At 40.5% G+C, this 19,884-nt stretch overlaps 1 protein-coding gene across 1 annotated transcript; it reads right to left on the bottom strand.

Annotated features, from left to right (window-relative positions):
* Positions 1 to 902: 902 nt before the first annotated feature.
* On the bottom strand, positions 903 to 11,440 carry prmt1 (protein arginine methyltransferase 1). Its single transcript, XM_030725539.1, has 10 exons — positions 11,368 to 11,440; positions 9,067 to 9,162; positions 8,798 to 8,953; positions 8,589 to 8,652; positions 8,358 to 8,500; positions 4,671 to 4,758; positions 3,256 to 3,371; positions 2,998 to 3,148; positions 2,241 to 2,362; positions 903 to 2,143 (listed from the first exon to the last, which is right to left on the bottom strand). The coding sequence occupies exons 1-10, from the start codon at positions 11,392 to 11,394 to the stop codon at positions 2,060 to 2,062; spliced, it is 1,047 nt and encodes a 348-aa protein (XP_030581399.1). The 5' UTR covers positions 11,395 to 11,440; the 3' UTR covers positions 903 to 2,059.
* Between the last annotated feature and the right edge of the window lie 8,444 nt (positions 11,441 to 19,884).

Genomic DNA, 19,884 nt, shown 5'->3' with positions numbered 1-19,884 from the left:
TCCACATTTAATTGTTTTATTCTTTGGTGCAGTTGAGTATCGTCACCTTGTTAAAAAAATTGGCTTATAATTTTTCAGAAAGACAAAAAACAAACATCAAAAATATGATTTAGGCAAAAATAAAACTTGTTAAAAATGGCTTCAATCATTTTAACAAGGTGCTAGTATACTATAGTCTTTTGTGAATTTTTATGCTTAACCCTCATAATGGATTTGGGTCATTTTTGACCCCAAATAAAATCTATTGCTATTAATGTTTGTATTCATCAAATGATCTGAAAAACAATAGCAGCTGTTCAATACTAATACTATAATACCTTATGATTCAAATCAACTTGAATCAATCTGATCAAATTTGTGGTTTTTATGGAATTTAATAATTGCTGTAATATGGGGTCAAAAAGGACAGTCAAACCATGCAGGGTCATTCTGACCCCAGAGGCCAGTAGATTTAACATCACGAGGGTTAAATCATTTTTTTGCTGACTGTGGTTTGATCTTTCACAGGAGAACGTGTGGCTAACATGTCCTCCTGGTCCAATCTGTGAGGGTCCAGAGAAAACTAGTCTGACGTTTAGACATTTTACTGATCACATTATTATGGAAGGTATGGTCTCTAACAGACTTTGTTTAAAGTGATGATGATGCTCCTAACCAAACCCAACCCATGTTAAACATCTGCACAGTTAAACTCATGTAGTTCCCCCAATCTCCTTAATACATATATATTATAATGTAATATACTTATATATAGTGAAATTGTCAGTGAGCGTAAACACAGTAGAAAAGGGGATACTTTCCCAACATGAATTGCCCATGTACTGCATTGTTTTGTTTTCCTTTAAGCTTTATGAAGCTTTTAATCATCATGATCATCGCCTGATGCCAAAGTCAGCATAAGCTTCAGATACAACTATAACAGCTTTATTTGCTGAGACTCACAAAATGTAAACAAGTTGTTGATGTCCTGCATTTCCAATATCCTGACCAAAAATGCTCGTTATCGCTACACGAGCATCCCCACACTGCAGTACACACTCTGAAAATCATGTAATCATGAACGCTGCCTCAGGTAAATTTATTGCTGCTGTTTTCAATATACATAAATGCTCCATGAAAACATCAGTGTAACTATGAAACTGAAGTTCTTGAGTGACCGTGTACGGCTGAATGTGGAATGACAGATTAACTGTACGGTGAGACTCAGCAGCGATGCTGTGGGGACAGCTGAGCTCAGAACACTGAAGACAGAAAAGTTACAGTTTATGAATTTTATTTAAAAAGAAAGAAAAAAAAAAAAAAAAAAAAAAAAAAAAAAGCAGCAGCCAAAAACAATACAAAAGAGAAAAGTGTGATGAGTCAGAAGTGTCTCTGCAGAGTGCCAACATAGTTAATACCATTCACATTGACTCAGGACGCAAACAGAGCCGAGCTGCTGAGCTGGCTGAACCCCAGCCTCAGGACCTGGGCCTGGTGTCCATCCTTTCCAGCAGGGTCAGAAAGTTGCACTGAAGTGTGCGCCTCTCAAAAGAGTGTGGCCTAAAAGTCAAACAATGAGTGGTGCAGCCTAGCTACCATCTATTTCCAACAGTTATGATTAGGATCATCTTACTGAGTGTGTGCTGAATTACAAATGATGTCCTTATTCCAAATATGGGGAATCAGCTTCAGCAGCCCTGTTAATACATGGAAACGAGGACACTGCTGACAAATACCATGTTATCACTAAAATGAAGGGACGGCTGAGTTTGTGTCTATATCGATTTCTCCCATGCAAAACAAAGAACCTCAAAGTAGAACCCAGCCAGATGTTGGGCACAAACACCGGTCATATGTTAACATACATTTTGTTGAGTGTTTACGGCACAATGAAGCACCACGCCAATGCACTTTGAACTGAAAGTCATGAAAACCATTTTAAATACTGTTAATGTTTGAACACGAAAAAAAATTGTCTTAAAAACGTTGCTGCGGGGGAGCATCAGACTATTGCTCAGACTCCCAGTCAAACTGTATATCTGTCCTCTACTAATGACAAAAACAGGGACGGAGGGAGAGACTAACGCATCCTGTACTCCAACGTCTTTGACATCTCACACAGCTGGCCCCTGAAGTCAACGTCTATGGTGAAGTCCAAGTCCCTCTGCAATCAAGACAGCGGGTTAGACGGGTCGCACAAATCGTAAATAAAATCAAGGAGCACTGAGGAGGAAAGAAGGGTTCGACTCCCATATGCTTACATTGTTCTTGACGTTTGGCTTCATGCTGATGGTGCCAAAGATTTCCTCACCAGTCTTCACAGTCAGGTAATCATCCAGGTAGAAGACGGTCTGCTTCCAGTGGGTGTAAGGAGACTCTGGGCCTGGAGCAGAGGCAGAAAGTGTGTGAGATGCTTGGGATGGGATACAGATTGGAACCAAAATTCAGAGAAACTTTGCTAATGTGGTTACAGTGTTAACATGTCCATATATTATATGTTGGCCAATAAATAAAACGACTCAGTGAACTACTGAATGTCATCTATACAAATGTGTGATTAACAGGAGAAAAACTGTCAAATTGTCATCAAGTTGCCATCTTAGGGACAAAGGTGTGTGTGTGTGTGTGTGTGTGTGTGTGTGTGTGTGTGTGTCTAATTTGAATTTGCATGTGACCCACATTATAATTAGTGAGACACAGAGCTCAGACGACTGGCTTCAGTCTGCTGACCTCTTACCATCTTGGCCCACATTAATGCAATTATCAAGCAATACAGATAATTTAACAAGTTTTACATTTGGCTTCTTGAGAATTTGAGAAGATTCATGTTTTTCAAGTTGTAATATAGGATGACACATCAGTAGCTCAAACTTTAAAGAAACTATTGTTTCTACAGATAATCCTAGTATCAAAACTCAGCACACTGCTCTCATACGACTGAATTATCAGTATTCTAGAAAACCATTTCATGCTGACTCAAGTACAGATTGGGGCTACTGGGTTGGAAAGCACACTGACTGGTAGAGAAGCCGATCCTCTTGTGGCACCGGGTGAATTCGATGTTGAAATAAGTGACCAGAGCGTGGATGTAATCGTTCCTTTTCACCTGCAGGCAGAACGGGGAGGTGAAGGTCAGGTCCTCTGCCTTCACTGTGTAGATGTCCACCTCCTAAACAAAAAAACACCAAGAAGGTCAGACCAGACGGTTCAGTCGCCTCCTCTCCAAGTCCACAACAGACACCCTGTCCCAGCAGCATAGAGTGATCATGTACCCACCCTGACGAGACAGGAGTTGCTGACCAGCTGCTTGGGGTCCACCACATCGACCAGGGGCTCCTTAATTGCCACCTCCTTGATGCAAGACATGTCGAACCCATACACATTCTCCCACCCTGACGAAGGCACAAACACAGAGCAGTCACTTCACAACACCACATGCAGATTATAGGTCGCAATATCCTAAGCAGTGATTAGGGTTTCCTTTCTGACGGTGATGTGACTGATTCGTTAACCCCTCTGTGCTTATTTTAACCCCTCTGATCCAACTTTTGACAGTCCCAATCCAGCAGATTAGGGCTGCAACGATTAGTCGACAATAATCCACAATAAAAATAGTTGATGACGAATGTAATTGTCGATAATAGTCGTTTTTATTACTGATTTTTTTTTTTTTTTAATATATATATATATATATATATATATATATATATATATATATATATATATATATATATATATATATATATATATATATATATATATATATATATATATAAAAAATGGTTACAAAAATGGACCATTAAATTTATATCAGCAGCAAACCTGATTAAAATTACAATTTTTGAATGACGTATCCATCTTCTGTGTGTTTACTACCACATTTTAAATAACCTTATGCTAAATGTATGAATTGGGGGGGTCTAATAAACACACTGATGGTTTGGAGGAAGTAACTACTGACGTTAACTCAGATCAATCAGTCTAAATAAATATCAGTGCTGACAGATGTATACAAAGACATCTTTAAGATGGTTATGAATAATTTTCTCTATATTGGTTAAAATTTTATTTGTGGAGAACACAGCAAAATATGATCAGATGATTATCTGAATCAGGCATGAGAACGAGGCTGTACATCTTTAGTATACATTATCCTAACATTAGCAGCCTGAAATCATCCGTGTTGTTTACTCTCCTCTTCAGATTCATACAGCCAAAGGGTACTAAACCTCCAGGAATATGAATATCGTGCTGCACATTTCATGGCTCGACTCCTACTGGTTAACTTAATTAGGGCAAGAGCAGTACTTCGAGTCAGGATCACTGCTGGATTCTTCTCAAAGCAGAGAACTTCCCACATTTTAACTGCCTAACTATCATCTACTCAGTAGCAGTTTATAGAGGGAGGTTGGTGCAGCCCCTGCGAGGTTCTCATGTGTTCTTTGGAAAACTGTATAACCCACCCCTATCTGATGTTGTGTTAGCTTTCCTGCTGCTACTGAGGCATGGTGAAGTAAACAAATCAGTGCTGAACAGAAAAGATCAGGATACAGATCAGCAACAGATAGCTGCTCCAGATGGTTAAGAGTCAGCGTCAGAAAGCTATCCAGTCCAAATACCAGATCCCTGGTGCTTCTACGGACATACAGAAAACAGTCACAGACTTGTGTTCAGTCACTTCGACTACTCACAGTGGATTTTGTAGTCCTTGTACTGTCGGTCTTCGATGGCAGTGACATAAAGGGTGGCCCTGTCTGGGAAAATGAGTCCATCTGGTTTCTGTCAGTGGATAAGAGGACAAACGCACACAAAGAAGTCTTCAGGGAAAGGCTAACGGGAGTCGGCTCAGAGCAATCAGTTCAGTTATGTTCACACTGAACGGAGCGCACCATAGCCATGATTAAATACAGAGCAAAGACCCATCACCCAATCACACCTCTCAGGTGATCGGGCGCAGAATCACATCCAAGGTGCTTTCAATCATTGGAACAAGCTGCCTGCTGACCTGAGATCAGTTACATCTGCACTGACCTTTGAAAACAGACTATATGAAAATACACATGCATGTTTTTCTCACTGACATTAATTCAGAATACACCTTTGAGGTCAATTAGGATCACAACATTATTTATATTTGCCAAATGCAGGAGGAGGGGAGGTGAAGGAGCACAGGGGTGCCTAATCAGCGCCGTTCCTCTGTTACGGATCATTTCATATGCACAGCTGTTAAATACAGAAAATGCCGACTAAAGAAATAATTTCGTTGCATCGTTTTGGCGCCCCCCCCTTGTGAGGTGCCCCTATGCACTGCATATAGTGCATACCCACTTTTAGCACCACTGTCTCCCATCTGAGCTCAGATCCATTCTGTAAGTGCGCTCTCTTTCTCCCACTATTATATTTTTCTATATTTCCCCCACTTACTGGAGCTCATTCTTGCACTGCCTCCTCACTCTGGACTGTTATGAGTGTGTGTTTGGGTGTGCGCCCGGTCAACTTGTGCAGGAGCGATAAACAGGAAACGGGGGCCTGGAAGGACAAACTACCTGCCACTCGTCTTTTGCTTTATTATAGAGCGCCGAGAGATTCAAGGTGTTTCACTCGGAAAGAAAGTCAAGCCCGAATAAGCAACTCCACGCTCAAAAATAAGCCCAAAAAACACACAACCCGCGACTCACAAGATTTGCAAGCGACTTTAGAAAAAAAACAAGCCCAAAGTTGCTTATAATAAGCGGACTTGGCAACACTGATGATGATGTCATGTCTTTGGTAGCTTCTAAAGGTTTGACCTCTGAGTTAATGAGAGACACACCTGAAACGCACTGCTTCTTTGTGTAACATGGGAAAGTCTGAAGAAATCAGCCAAGATATCAGGAGGAGAACTGTAGACCTGCACAAGTCTGCTTCATCCTTGGTGCTATTTGCCTGAAGGCGCCTCGTTTATCTGTACAAACAATTACACTAAAGTACAAACAAGATGGGAATGTCCAGCCATCACAGCGCTCAGGAAGGAGACGGGTTCTGTGTCCCAGAGATGAACGTGCTTTGGTCCGAAATGTGCATTTCAACCCAAGAACAAAAGTTAAAGACCTCGACGATGCTGGCTGAAGCTGGTAAGAGTGTATCCACAGTGAAACGAGTACTGTGTCAACATGGGCTGAAAGGCCACTCTGCCAGGAAGAAGCCATTACTCCAAAAAACATAAAAAAGCCAGATTAATGTTTGCAAATGCACACAGAAACAAAGACCTTCATTTTTGGAGACGTGTCCTGTGGTCTGATGAAACTAGAATTGAACTGTTTGGCTGTAATGACCATCGTTATGTCTGGAGGAAAAAGGGAGAAGCTTGCAACAGATCATCATCCCAACTGTGAAACCCGGGGGTGGCAGCATCATGTTGTGGGGCTGCAGGAGGGACTGGTGCACTTCACAAAATAGAAGGCATCATGAGGACAGAACATTATGTGGCAATACTGAAGCAACATCTCAAGACATCAGCCAGAAAGTTAAAGCTTGGGTGCAAATGGGTATCCTTAAGCCACTTTTTTATTACCAGTTCAGCTGTATGCTTCATTTGGAAGAAAGTCAGTGTTTTGGAGAGGCCAGCACAAAGCCCTGATCTCAATGCTACTGAAAATTTATGGGCAAAGCTGAAAAAGCAGGTGTGAGCAAGGCAGCCTACAATCATGGCTCAGTTACAGCAGCTCTGTCAGGAGGAAATTCCCACCAACTACTGGGAGAAGCTTGTGGAAGGATATGCAAAATGTTTGACCTGAGTCATACAGTTTAAAGGGCAATGGCACCAAATACTAATGAAATTATGTAAACTTTTGACTTTGCAGAAAGTAATAAAAATGCTTTCTGAAATTCTCTCATTATTCTGGCATTTGGCAAATAAATAATTTTGGTAATCTAATTGGCCTAAAACAGGAAGGCTTTATTCTGATTTCATGTCAGAGTGTGAGAAAAACATGCATCTCTTATATATGATGTATGTAAACTTCTGGTTTCAACTGTATGAGCGGAGAGAGGAAGGGGACCCGTCATATTTGGACCGAGTAAAACTGATTTAGGTCATGTTCAGAAACAATGTCGAGGTTCAGACTTTAAACATTCAGACACTGTAGCAGAATGTAGCTAGAAATCATTTAATGGTTGCATTTTAAATTAAAGCTCTCTGCAGACTGCATTTAAAAACTTTAAACAGTACTAAATGTCATTTTAAAGTTATTTCACACTCATGTTCACTCAGATATTAATCGCCAACAAAATAATGCCCGATGCATTCATTGAAATGTAAATGTTAGAAAGCACTTAGACCAGGGATGCTCAAATCCAGGCCTCGAGAGCCCCTGTCCCGCACCTTTTAGATGTGTTTCTGCTTCAACACACCTGAGTCAAATATAGAAGTCATTAGCAGGACTCTGGAGAACTTGCCTGCAGACTGAGGAGGTAATTCAGCCATTTGATTCAGGTGTGTTGGATCAGAGACACATCTAAAACCTGCAGGACACCGGCCCTCGAGGCCTGGATTTGAGGATCCCTGGTGCAGGGTTCTGCAGATTGAAGTGCACTGACAATGTGCTTCAACATCAACTGTATTAACGAGGGAATGAAGCTGTGTCAGGTGCAGCACAAGGGGAGGAGTCAGAAACTCAGCAGAATTACAGCAGTATGCTGAACATACTGCTGTAATTCTGGAGGAGCTATGGAGGACACAAAGAGCTGGAGCTGTTCCAACAATCATCACAGGGAATATGAGGCCTTTGTAAAATCAGATGGAAGAGCTCCGTATCCTCTTTAAGACCTAGAGGTGAGTGTATCTGTGTGCTTCATGGAGCACTGCAGTGAAACATTAACTCGCTCACCTGACCACTGTGTGACTGCACCTGTTTGCAGAGCTTTTTGGGCAGACAAGGACATTAACCTGAGCAGCAAGAAGAAAAGTGGAGGGATTGTACTAGTTGTAACTGAATAATAGCAGGCTAACAGAGAGCCACACTCAGAACTATGCGCAATTTAGAATCACCAATTAACCTAACCCCACTAACTGCATGTCTTTGGACTGTGGGAGCAAGTCGGAGTACCCGGTGACACCCACGCAAACACAGGGGTAAGACTCCACGCAGAAAGGCCTCGGATAGACTGGTCCTGGGTTCGTGGCACAGTGGTTAACGCTGCTACCTTACAGCAGTATGAATGTGACAATTTTTAAATCAAGTAATGGCCAAACTAATATGAAACAGAAATAAACTGACCAGGAGACTCTGGTGTTTTTGATTTGAGGTTCATTCATGGGGTGCTGTATGATTGATGAGCCTAGAGAAAACAGCTGCTTCCACTTTGAAAACAACAAGGGGAGGCAAATGTGTACTTACCAGCCATTTGTCCCTGGCATAAATAACCGTATTAAGCATGGACTCATAGAAGAGGCAGTAGCCCATCCACTCAGATATGATGATGTCTACTCCATCCACAGGTAGCTCCACCTCTTCCACCTTCCCCTTAATGATGGTAACAACTGGAGACACGAGGAGAGGTCAAAACGTTCATTCTAATATCTTCACGACTGATGAAGCCTACAGCAAAGTGGGCTTCTATTTACTCACCATCATCAAGGTTGTTGGCTTTGACAATTTTCACAGCGTAGTCAGAGATACTGCTGCACTCGATCTATTAAGACAAAAACACCAGATGAATTCATCCTTTTAACTGTAACAAGAGATCATCTCTGGCAGTCAGCTAGTTATGTTATTACCAACTGTAGAAAAATCAGACACTGATTTATTGATTTCTGAATTTAAAAAAAAACACCTACCCCGATAACCTTCTTGGCTCCAGCTTTGGCAGCAAACATGCAGAGGATACCCGTCCCACTGCCCACATCCAGGACCACCTTGTCCTTAAACAGGTGCTTGTTGTGGAACATGGAGTTACGGTACGTGAGAGTGCGAACTTCATCCTTCAGCATCTCCTAGGGTAGCAATTAAAAGACCCAAGAATTCTTAAAGAACTGATACACAAACGAACTTTAATGGAATTATTGGTCTAAATATAGACATTTGAAAACAATAAAAAAATAAATACCTCATGGATTCCAAAGTGGGCATACGAGTCAAAGTAGTAGTCCTTTGATGTCATGTCCTCAGCCGCAGGCTTGACTGAGCTCTCCCCCTGTGAAACCTCACAGCAGACCAACAGTCTCAAGTAAGCATCATCTTTGGCCAACTCACTGTCATCAGTCCAAGGTATGGGAATTTAATACCAGTCTTATTAACAGCTCATGTGCATTTTTTTACTTCTGTAGATTTACTGCAGTTTTTCACTGTGTGAAAAGGTACCAAAAGATCGCTAGTGCTAATGGTGGTGCCCACTAGCAAACTAGCTAACGGATGAAATTCGTGTTAATCCGTGTGTGGAAATTACATTAACAGTGTCCCAGTGTTTCATATGCACTGATAGAAACAAATATTAGGATTTTTTTTCCTTACTGGGTCCTCGCTCTTTGTCCCCTGCTCAGTAATTAACACAATGGGTTCTAGCTAGTTGTTGATCACCCGGTACCGTCGCACCAGGCTGAGAATTTTAGCTGTTAGCTATCAGCACAATTTGAGAGCAGGTGCAATTACACTTTTTTACAATTTTTTTGTCAATTACACTGTTTTTGTGATTGTTGCCAAAAATCTAAATTTGATTAATTGCACAGCCCTACTTTGTAACTAAAGCATACACTTTATCTGCACTTAGGTGACCGTGGTTTAGGAGGGAGAGCAGGTGATCTATTAATCGGAAGGTTGGTAGTTTGATCCCTGACTGGTCCAGTCTGCATGCCCAAGTATCCTTGGTTAAGATAGCGAACCCCAAGTTGCTCCTAATGTGTTCATCTGAGCATGAATGTGTGCGCAAATGTTGAAATGAAAAAAAAAAAGAGATGTGAACGAGTGAATGAGACATGCTGTATAAAATGCTTATCAGTGTTTAAAGTTACAGTTTTTGGAGCAGGCTAGCTGTCCCAGTACAAAATATGATGCAACTAGAATAGAACGCCTTTATTGTCATTATACAGGATGTACAATGAGATTGGAGGAAGAACTAGAAGAACTAGTTTGGATGGTTTGTTGACACTTATTATGTTAGCTAACCAATAACTCAATGAAATGAACAAAGAAACTAAAATGGAAAAGCAATTTAAGAGGACGTCAGCAAGGAAACAGAAACAGAGGCGAGAGCGCGGACTTCAGGGCATCTTCACCCGCTCCTCATTTACTGGGAGCTCTTCTAACCCCAGCATTGGAGCTAACAGGGGGCCCGTTTCACCCCGTTTCAGTGCAGCTGCCCAAGACTGAAGAGAAACCACTGCCTCCTTCAGAGCGAAAGTGGATCATCTTTCCTTGGTTTTTAACATAAAGGCAGGAGCTACACAAAAGCGTTAGCAGTAACAAACAAACCAGCCTTGTCTCTTCATATCCTGTACTCGGACAAGATGGCGCTACACGTGCTGTGTAAACTATAACACAAAATACTTATTTTAAATCTAGCTTCACGGATACTGTTAAATATGTGACAAATTATAGAATCAGGGTCCGTGGTGTAAATTAGGCTGAATACGTGTCGTGTTTCACGTCCACTTTAATCCGGTACACCGGCCCCACAAAAGATGGTGGCACGTGGTTTATAGTAGTCGTGAGCCTTCCTGGAGGATAATCAGTTTCTACAGGCACACCAACTACGTCGTCTATAATTACGAGTCTCAGTTACAGTTATCAAACTTCTGGGCCTCTATAAGACGCAGAGCACAAAAATACATAACGGTTACCTACAATATGGTTTTTTATTAACTTTGTGGTGTGCTACTAACGTCAGCAAAGTTAAGTGCTGATGCTACCAATAAGCCAAATTTCGGAGGAAAACACATTGACCGGATTTATTTGTTTACAGCGAGTTAACAGCTGAACTGAGTGAAAACACAATGAGACAGCGAACATCTAGCACAGCTAGCTAACTGGTTCGAGAGCTAGCCCCCATGCGGTCCAAGAGCCTCGCTCTGTGGCGCTGACGCATCAGCTAAAACAGCAGTTCTATCCAAAATATTTCCTTTAACCTGCCAACGTCGGTCAAGAATGTAGATTACCCAAAATATGGGTTGGATGAACTGTTTGAATGACCTTTCCCGGTCAGACATTAGATGAATGAGCGCCAACGACACAGCCATCCCTCAAGCAACGCTAGCCAAGTTAAAATGGATGCATCACTATCTGGTACGTATGTGGTGACTAAACCCAACAAGACTGTAACAGTTTACACTTTGACACCTGGGTTCAAAAAAGAAACATATGTCGTTTACAAAGACAAATACGAGTCATTTGATTTCCCACTGTAAACCCTTACCTCCATCCCTTCTGCTGGCGCCGCCATTTCGATCTTCTACTTTGGGCGTGAGTTTGAAAGCGTCTTCCTTTCCCCGCCCACGACGCCCAGCTTTTATTTCTGATTGGTGCAAACGATAGACTCCGCCTCCAAATCAATGTCGCATTCCGTGATGTTCGGAAAGTCGGATGTTTCGGATATTGAAGGACATAAACAAATGGATACCTGCCATCTCGTTTCCTAACCACAGGCACTGAGAAAAAGAGAAGAGCAGTGCGCTGAGACTCCGGATGACCTCACACGGGTCTCCTTCACAGTGTGACAGCTGTTTAACCTACAGTGTGTAGAAAATGGAGAGCAGAATGTGCAGCGTACTTCACAACCATGTGTTTTACCCTTTATACAGGAAACATAAACACGAACATCCTGTGAAAAATATACCTTCATTACAAAGATAGACTAACAGTCTGTGGCACATAATTTGCTGCAAATTGTGCTCAATCTAATGCGAAAAGCATGCCAAAGGCCCCTGTGTTGTGGTTGTGTGTGTGTGTGAGTGCGTAACTGCCCAGGTGGATGGCTCTTACCTGTGAGCGCACTGTTCTAAAACTCTTCACTCCTTCCTTACACTCAGTGTTTAGAGCTCCTGCTCCTCAGTTATTAATCTTCTTTCAGCTGCTGGCAGAAGGACTCACTCTGTCCTTCACCCTCTTCATGTCCTCCTTCATGTCTGCTCCTCAATATTACTGCTATTTTCATGAAACACAAGTGAACCGAACTGAGCTGAAATGCACACACAACAACTCTGCATTTGGCGGCATTTCAGCCAAATCCACACGTGATAAAAATTCATCTGTTTCAGACATTTTCATGACCACTTAATCCAGTTTCTCAATTTTAAATTCAGAATCACACGAATCTTTAAAACGGTCCTTGAATCTTTCCGTTCAGTCACCAGCAGGCTTGTGATCACATCTCGGTGCTTTCTACATTTCTCCAGATTACTGAAATATGATGGATCTTTTCTCACCCTCACCCCAGACTTTCTCATGATAAATAATCTAATTCAGTCTGTAACTCCATCAGTTTATTTCTCCTGAACGTTTAGTTTTCTGTGCTGCACCAGTGATCACCCAAGCTTCATTACTTTCATATTTATTCCTGTTTAGTTCTTTACAGAATTTTATGGTAAATTCTCTGATCTTTAACAAAATCACATTTACACACTGTGAAAAACAGTTAATAAAAATAACAGTGGAAAACTGCCAACAATGCAACAGTGACAGACCATCTAAAATGGTATCTCTCTGTACAGAAACATTTAATTACCATAAATAAAGAACTTTCTACTGTAGAAATCACACATTTTTACTGTGAAAATTAATTTCATTTTTGAAAATAATGATGAAAATACCATAATGTCATTAGCAAGTATTTACCATAAAATTTGTTTCAGTTTTTCTGTATTTTTCTGAATTGTTTCTTTTAAATTTATGGATAAAACTTTGGACCATTAAGAACAGTCATACCTTAATTTCTACAGAAACAAGATGTCAAATATTTGGTTCATGTTTATAAACTTTATTAAACCCTCCCAAAGGGATTAATAAAGTTTAATCTAATCTAATCTAATTTTAATTTCAAGGTAAAACATATATTAGAACTGTAGCAATTAGCCCGTTAATCAGTTCCCTGACAGAAATGTAATCAGCAGGTTTTTCAGTTAATAGTGTCAGTTCTTGTTTTTTTGAGGAGGAGAAAATGCCAAACACTGCACTGTCATTTAGTCTGTGTGTAAACTGTGTCTTAACTGTATTTTAAACTGGACAATTTGGACTGTTCGACGTACAAAAATATTTTTCATGCACCTGGTGAGTGCTCAGAAATATTCTGCTTGTCAGCAGCATGTTATAACATCGTGGATTAACTTTAACTTTAACATTGGTTAACTTTAACCAACGTTAGCTGAGAAAATGTTTAGCTGTCATTTTTAGTTGGTTATGGCATTGAAAGATTGTGTTTTCTTTCTGTTGGTTTGTTGTTTGTTTTGCTTTTTGTTTTTTTCTCATTTCTGACAAACACTTAAATATCTTAAACGTAACTGCTCAAATGTATCACTGATATGGCAAAAACACAGTTAGAAGCTGACCCTCTAGCTTGTATCACTGATACTTTTATCATAATTCAGAATAAACAAAGGTCCTTCTGACAGACGCTGACACTCATTATGCTAAAAACATCTAAATCTCCCCCAACAGTCTCTATGTTACCCAGACATCAACATTATTTCTTCCACTTTCACTGAACAGTCACAGTTTGGCTTTGAATGCAGACATTTACCACATTCTTTAGTGATCTTTGCATTAATATATTCAGAAGGACAGACTAATGTATATTATATATTCAGCACATGTATGTGCTTTAAATTAAATGATTATATCAAAAATGTGTTTGACTGAGTTAGAAATACCATAACATACGACAATAACAATAACATCTGGTGGTAATCAGCATATTATAGCCTAATACTCAGTATTTGATTAGGACTATATGAGCGAAATATGATCAGCAGCTGAGCTAGCATAGATGGAGGATGTTCAGAGGAGCCTCCCTCGTAGCACAGATTATATCTGTAAACTGTGATGGCAGACAGCAGATAAACAGACTCTCTGGCTGAGTCAAATCTGTAACTGCAGAGTTCAGGTGGTCCCGGCATTGAGGCTTGGTGCTGAGTGTTTTGGTGGTCTGCTAATCTGCTTCAGGATGTGGAAAACAGCACAAACCTGCACCAGGTTTATAGTGGAACTGCTTCTTAATTATTAACTTTCCTAATAGCCTCTTCGACTGTCTGACCAAGGACATTTCTGCTGCTAATTAGCATTCATAGGTGAGAATGATATACATGTGACATATCCAAAGATGACTGTGTGTTTTCAGCTGAAGCCCCACAAATTCTCCCTCAGTTTGTTACATCTGCTGTTAACTGTTGGCCTTTCTGACTCTGTTATTGCTGTTAATTTTATTTTTTATTTTGGCTGGAAAGAGGATCAAGCCAGCAAACAGCTGACTGACAATGTGAGTCTTCAAGCAGAAACGATGACAACACCTGCTCAAAGTTCCAGTTTCCTGAACATCGCCCCTGGTCAGGATAAAAGTACCCCACCTGTGTTCAGTCTAGTCTGTTCCTAATGACACGGCTGTCAGTCTGGTCCAGGCTGATCAGAGGTAAGCAGTGCTGCAGGTCAGAGCTGCAAGTAATGGGTAGATGCAAGTACAACTCAAACTACTTTGATCTTCCTCGGGTGCACAGAGCCAATAGCTTCGTACAAAGATAGAGGGAAAAAGCACTTTGTAATATATACTCTCATTTTTATGGTAGTTTCATTTTATTGGAGAGAGACAGAATATCAACCAACCAGAAAAAACACATTACATAAAAGTTATAAATTGAGTTGCATGTCAAATAAGTATTTGATTCCCAGCCAGAATTCTGGCTCCCACAGATGCTGTATGTCCACAAGGCACACACATTACAATCAATCACTCAGTCGATTACAGATACTCCTGATCTCAACTCCTTATGTGTATAAAGCACAGAATCAGTTTCTTCCATTCCAACCTCTCCACCACCGTTCCAGTTCAATTCAATTTTATTTATATAGCACAAAATCACGACAAACAGTCGCCTCAAGGCCCCCTTTACTGTAAGGTAAAGACCCTACAATAACACAGAGAAAACCCAACAACGACCCCGTATGAGCAGCACTTGGTGACAGTGGGAAGGAAAAACTCCCTTTAACAGGAAGAAACCTCCAGCAGAACCAGGCTCAGGGAGGGGGGGTCATCTGCTGAGGGGGGGCTGAGGGGAGAGAAAAAACATGCTGTGGAAGAGAGCCAGAGATTAATAACAATTAATGATTAAATGCAGAGTGGAGTATAAACAAAGTGAAAAGAGGTGAATGAAAAGAAACACTCAGTGCATTATGGGAACCCCCCCAGCAGCCTAGGGTCACCTGATCCAGCCCTAACTATAAGCTTGATCTGGGCTCAGAAGAAGGTCCAGAAAGCTGAAGGTTCTGCCTCCCAATTAGGGCTGCTCGATTATGGAAAAAATCATAATCACTATTATTTTTGTCAATACTGAAATCATGATTATTTAACACGATTGCTCATTGACTTTGTAAACTGCATTTATTGCACTTGGATTTCAATATCTTGAAATCTAAGTGCTTTTCTCCAATCTCTTGAAAATAAATAAATGAGGAAACAATAAGGACATAGTTAGAGTTTTACTCTCTATTTAGCTTTTGTTAAATAATAACAGTATCATGTTGTTATTGTTCATCTGAGCTTGGAATTCAATAATTTCTAACCTATAAAGGATCAGATGATTTTTTTAATGTCCTGATATGTAAAACCTTAGCACTGAAAGAGTCTGGTCACATGACTCTTCCTGTGTGTACCCATCATGCTTAGACACTGCATGGATCTAAGTTTGATTTTGTTTTTGGTTTGTGGCTGCAGAGAGGATCATGCCCGTCCACAGGCAGCACCTGATGACTGATGTGGGGGGGTCCTCGAGCAGAACTGGTGCCAGCACTCGGTTTAAGTTCCAGTTTCATGACCATCATGTCCATATGAGACTTTCTTCAGTCGTATCTGGACTCAGACTCATTACGCTCGATCAGCCAGGTGAGTGGCCACTTTCCTCATGTTTGTTCATTCCATCATTGACTATGCTTCATACTTATATGGACACATGCTGTTTTAAACAACACTTCTTTATCTGCATACTAGATAAGTAATTGGTTCAGTTAAGTATGTTTCACTATTGTAACCATAAACATTTGTGACAATTAGAAATCTATGCTTTCACTCTTCAAGACTACAGTTAACCAGTACCCTCTCTATCAGGTCTGTGAGTTATTATTTCTCCTGGGAACTTATTAAAACAAATGGCAACAGCTGCAGATCCATTAGTTCTATGGCTAAAGGAATCTGGTCTGGTTAGTCCAAAATGTAACATCTGTATCCACAGAATAAGCAACAACATTTTTGCCTTTACAAAACAAAAAAGTTCCTTTGTCTTAATAAATTTTAGAGTTTAACAGTTAAGTCAAACAAACGGTAAATAAAGAGGGATCAGTTTAAACGTTAACACTTAAAACCATCTCAGTAACAAGTGAGCTGTCAGTAGTGCTCTGTTGTCCCAATGATATTATTTCACTGTATCACAAGCTTACTTGGAGGTGTTCATCCATTATCACCATACCGAAGAGGGTCATCTGATCTCAGTTCATATCAGGGTTCCCCCACCTGGGTTCCCACTTTAACACCTGGCGCAAGTGGTTCTGGCATCTGACTAGGATGCCTCCTGGGGGCCTCTTGGGTGAGGTGTTCCAGGCGTGTACCCAGGACCAGGCTGCAGGGTAGATCCAGAACACGCTGAACAGATTAAAAGTCTCGGCTGGCCTGGGAGTGCCTCAGTGTTCCCTGGATAAGTTGGAGGCGGTGGCTGGGGACCGGGACGTCTGGGTTTCTCTGCTTAGGGTACGGCCCCCCTGACCCAGCCCTGGATAAGTGGATGAAACTAGATGAATGGATGGATGTGAAACTGCTTTTTAATTGTGAAGGGCTTCCATTTTGTACAGAAATACAGAGTTCCTGTCTCCCAAAAGGACCACAGTACTGTAATAAATGTACTGTCATCTGGCATGACGTGTCTATCACACAGATCTGTGTGAATCTGTTACTTTATATCATTTTAACATCTGTCCTGGTCCTGGGTCTGTGACCCAACCTTTGCTGTTTTGGACGTTGTTTTAATGTCTCTGGTTGATTCATAGTTTATTGTGAGTTTTGCAGTTTTGGACCTTTTGTAGTTGTCCCTGGTTGGTTTTTTCATTTCCTTAGTTTAGTTTTGAGTTCTGTTCTTGGTTACAGTTTATTGGTTTCCCCATGTTCTCCGTGTCACTCTGCATTTCTGTGTTCCCGTGTCTGTGTTGTCCCTCTCTGTCCTATCCCTGGTCCCTGGTCTCTTGTGTTTTGTATTTGGTTTTACTTCCCTGTGTTCCTCAGTGTACCGACCTCCCTGTGTTGTATTAAGTCTGGATTTGTTTCCGATGTTTATTCACTTCCTGTTTTATTTTGCCAGTAAAGTAAAGAAAAATGTCTGATCCTGGAGATGATGGGAAGGTTTGGGAACTAAATGGATTTAAAGTGACTGAAATCAACATTTTGAAAGTTCTGCTGTCTGAAATTCAGAGTATCAATCTCACATATTTCCCACTGAAAATCTCCTAAATGTGTGATCATCGGCTCTATAACAGACCAGCAAACCGTGTCTGAGTCCACCTGCACAGCAGGAGGATCCAAACGGATCAGGATCAGGGAGTCAGACCGGATAAAGTCCAGATCCAGTTCAGGCTCCAGTCATTTTACAGCTCATTCCTGTCTGCTTCATAATTGCTTCATTTATCCCAACATGAGCTGGATTCTTTAACCCTTTATTTACTATGTGAACTTCAAAATTGCCGCCAGTCGCAGACTTCCAGCAACAATTACCCTATGATGGGTGTGAAGTGCAATTTCTCAGCTTTCAGAAGCCGTTTTTTTTCCGATAGGACAAACGGTCACATAATTATGATAGTTCAAAGTGCGTTTGATCAGACGTCTCAGTGGTCCACGGCAGGTAACAGGTGTATCTGCGATGATCTCAGATCAGATTAGAAATGGTTAAGCTGGAAACATTAAAGCAGTTTTTCTCTAAATCTCATTATTCATTTTCATCCAGTAATGGCAGAAATAATGAAATCCTCCATTAAAAAATGAATAAAGTGAGGTTGCTATTCTATCAACAGATCCTATTTTTACTGAATAATTATTTAAACAATTATAAACTGAGCTGTCATAAACTGCAGCAAAAACAGTTTTTATTAAGCTGACCTGAGGTCAGCTCCCCCGGGGTCTGCTGCTGTCTCAGTCTCTAACACACAGGTCGGTCAGTAAACTCAGTCTGAGCTGTTTCTCCACAGTTTTAGCTTCACTTTCTGTCTCCTGCAGTTTGTCCGTCAGGCTGCAGCTCAATAATAAGAATTTATAAATCAAATGTAAAATTAGGATTCAGCTTCATCTGATGGAGATTCAAGTTGGATAAATGATGACAGCAGATATTACAACAGAAATGATATATTTTATAACAACCTGCTTCCTGGTATAGGGCCGTCATTTTTGACTCTCCTTCAATATATGCCATTTCCTTGTTAACAGATGCAGAAAGTGAAAGGCAAATACATTTCTCAGTAGTTTTAAGTGCGTTTTGTTTATCAGACTCTTTAATTGTCTGTTTGACCTGATTATAAAAAGCAGTAAAGCCTGATTTCCTTCCAGAGTATTTCCTACAATGAACATGATGTTTTATCCACAGAAAATTCATCAGGTGGTAAAAAATGTTTTTTTTGTGTGTACGGTTTTCAAAGAGGCCAAACAACACATTCTTCCACAATAATAGAAATTTTTTTTTTTAATGTTATTGTGAATAAAGTCATATGGTTTTTGCCAAAATAAATTAACAAATGGGTAATACCAAAACAGGTGAACAACAGTTTCAGGACATCTCAGAAGCTAATTTTCTATTTTTAATATACATTAAATGTGGACAGAATTATATTACATGATGGATCATTTTATAGGACATTTCTTTAATTTCTTTTTTTGTAATCAGATATATCCGCGGTAGAAGCCGGACCTTTTTCCACAGTATCCTATCCACAAACCTATCCCAGTGTGGAATAACACCTGATCATGTTGTGATATTTCTTTGAAACGACGTTCTTATAGATCTGTTGTTATGAACAAGATGACCGCATAGACAGGTTTTGCCTACAGGTGTATCAGCTGGAGATGGACAGGTAAGGTTGTGAGCATCAAGCCTCTTGAAAAGCATAAACCAGAGGCGACGCTCCGGACACCTCAGCCTCTTCCAGAAGTTACAGGAATATCTCCGAAAAATTCTGCATAGCTGAGCAAAAGTCAGTTTGTGCATATTTGCAGTACACTGGTAACTCTGCGGTCACTGCCCGACTTTAAGTGCACGCGCCTGCATCTGCGCCATCTGCTTCCGAGTAACAAGGAAATGACGTCATTGATCGGCAGCGCTATTCGCGTTATTAACTCGTAATTTCGAGTTATGGATGTTTTGCTCTTTCTTTTACTGGAGGAAACAAGCTTCCACAATAAATAAATAAATAAAATTACGAGTAGGCGGAAGCAGTTATTTTTTATTACTCTGAGTTGCTGCTTCTACAGCTGGATGAGAGCAAAACCTCTGCAGCTCATCACTGCAAATGGGCTCTTAATTTACAATGTTAAGTCTACAATAGGAAAACCTCTGCAGTTAACAAGTAAAACCAATTAGTGCTGAAATAGTAAAGCTAATTAGTGTTGACCGACACCTAACTTTGCAATTACTTTTTTTTTTCTACTGGAAAATACAAGATATTTATTATGTTTTACAATTGTTTATGCACTAAAAGTTTC

This window comes from Archocentrus centrarchus, unplaced genomic scaffold (assembly GCF_007364275.1).
Source record: "Archocentrus centrarchus isolate MPI-CPG fArcCen1 unplaced genomic scaffold, fArcCen1 scaffold_58_ctg1, whole genome shotgun sequence".
Lineage (NCBI taxonomy): Eukaryota > Metazoa > Chordata > Actinopteri > Cichliformes > Cichlidae > Archocentrus > Archocentrus centrarchus.
This window is presented reverse-complemented; position numbering and strand designations above follow the sequence as displayed.

Bases quoted from the DNA above. Each gene is read 5' to 3' on its own strand.
- prmt1 (XM_030725539.1), bottom strand. From the start codon at position 11,394: ATGGCGGCGCCAGCAGAAGGGATGGAG. The intron at 8,954-9,066 runs GTATTTATTTTT...TTGCTACCCTAG, and splicing joins CCCACTTTGGAATCCATGAG to GAGATGCTGAAGGATGAAGT. The intron at 4,759-8,357 runs GTAAGTACACAT...ATCCACTGACAG, and splicing joins ATGCCAGGGACAAATGGCTG to AAACCAGATGGACTCATTTT.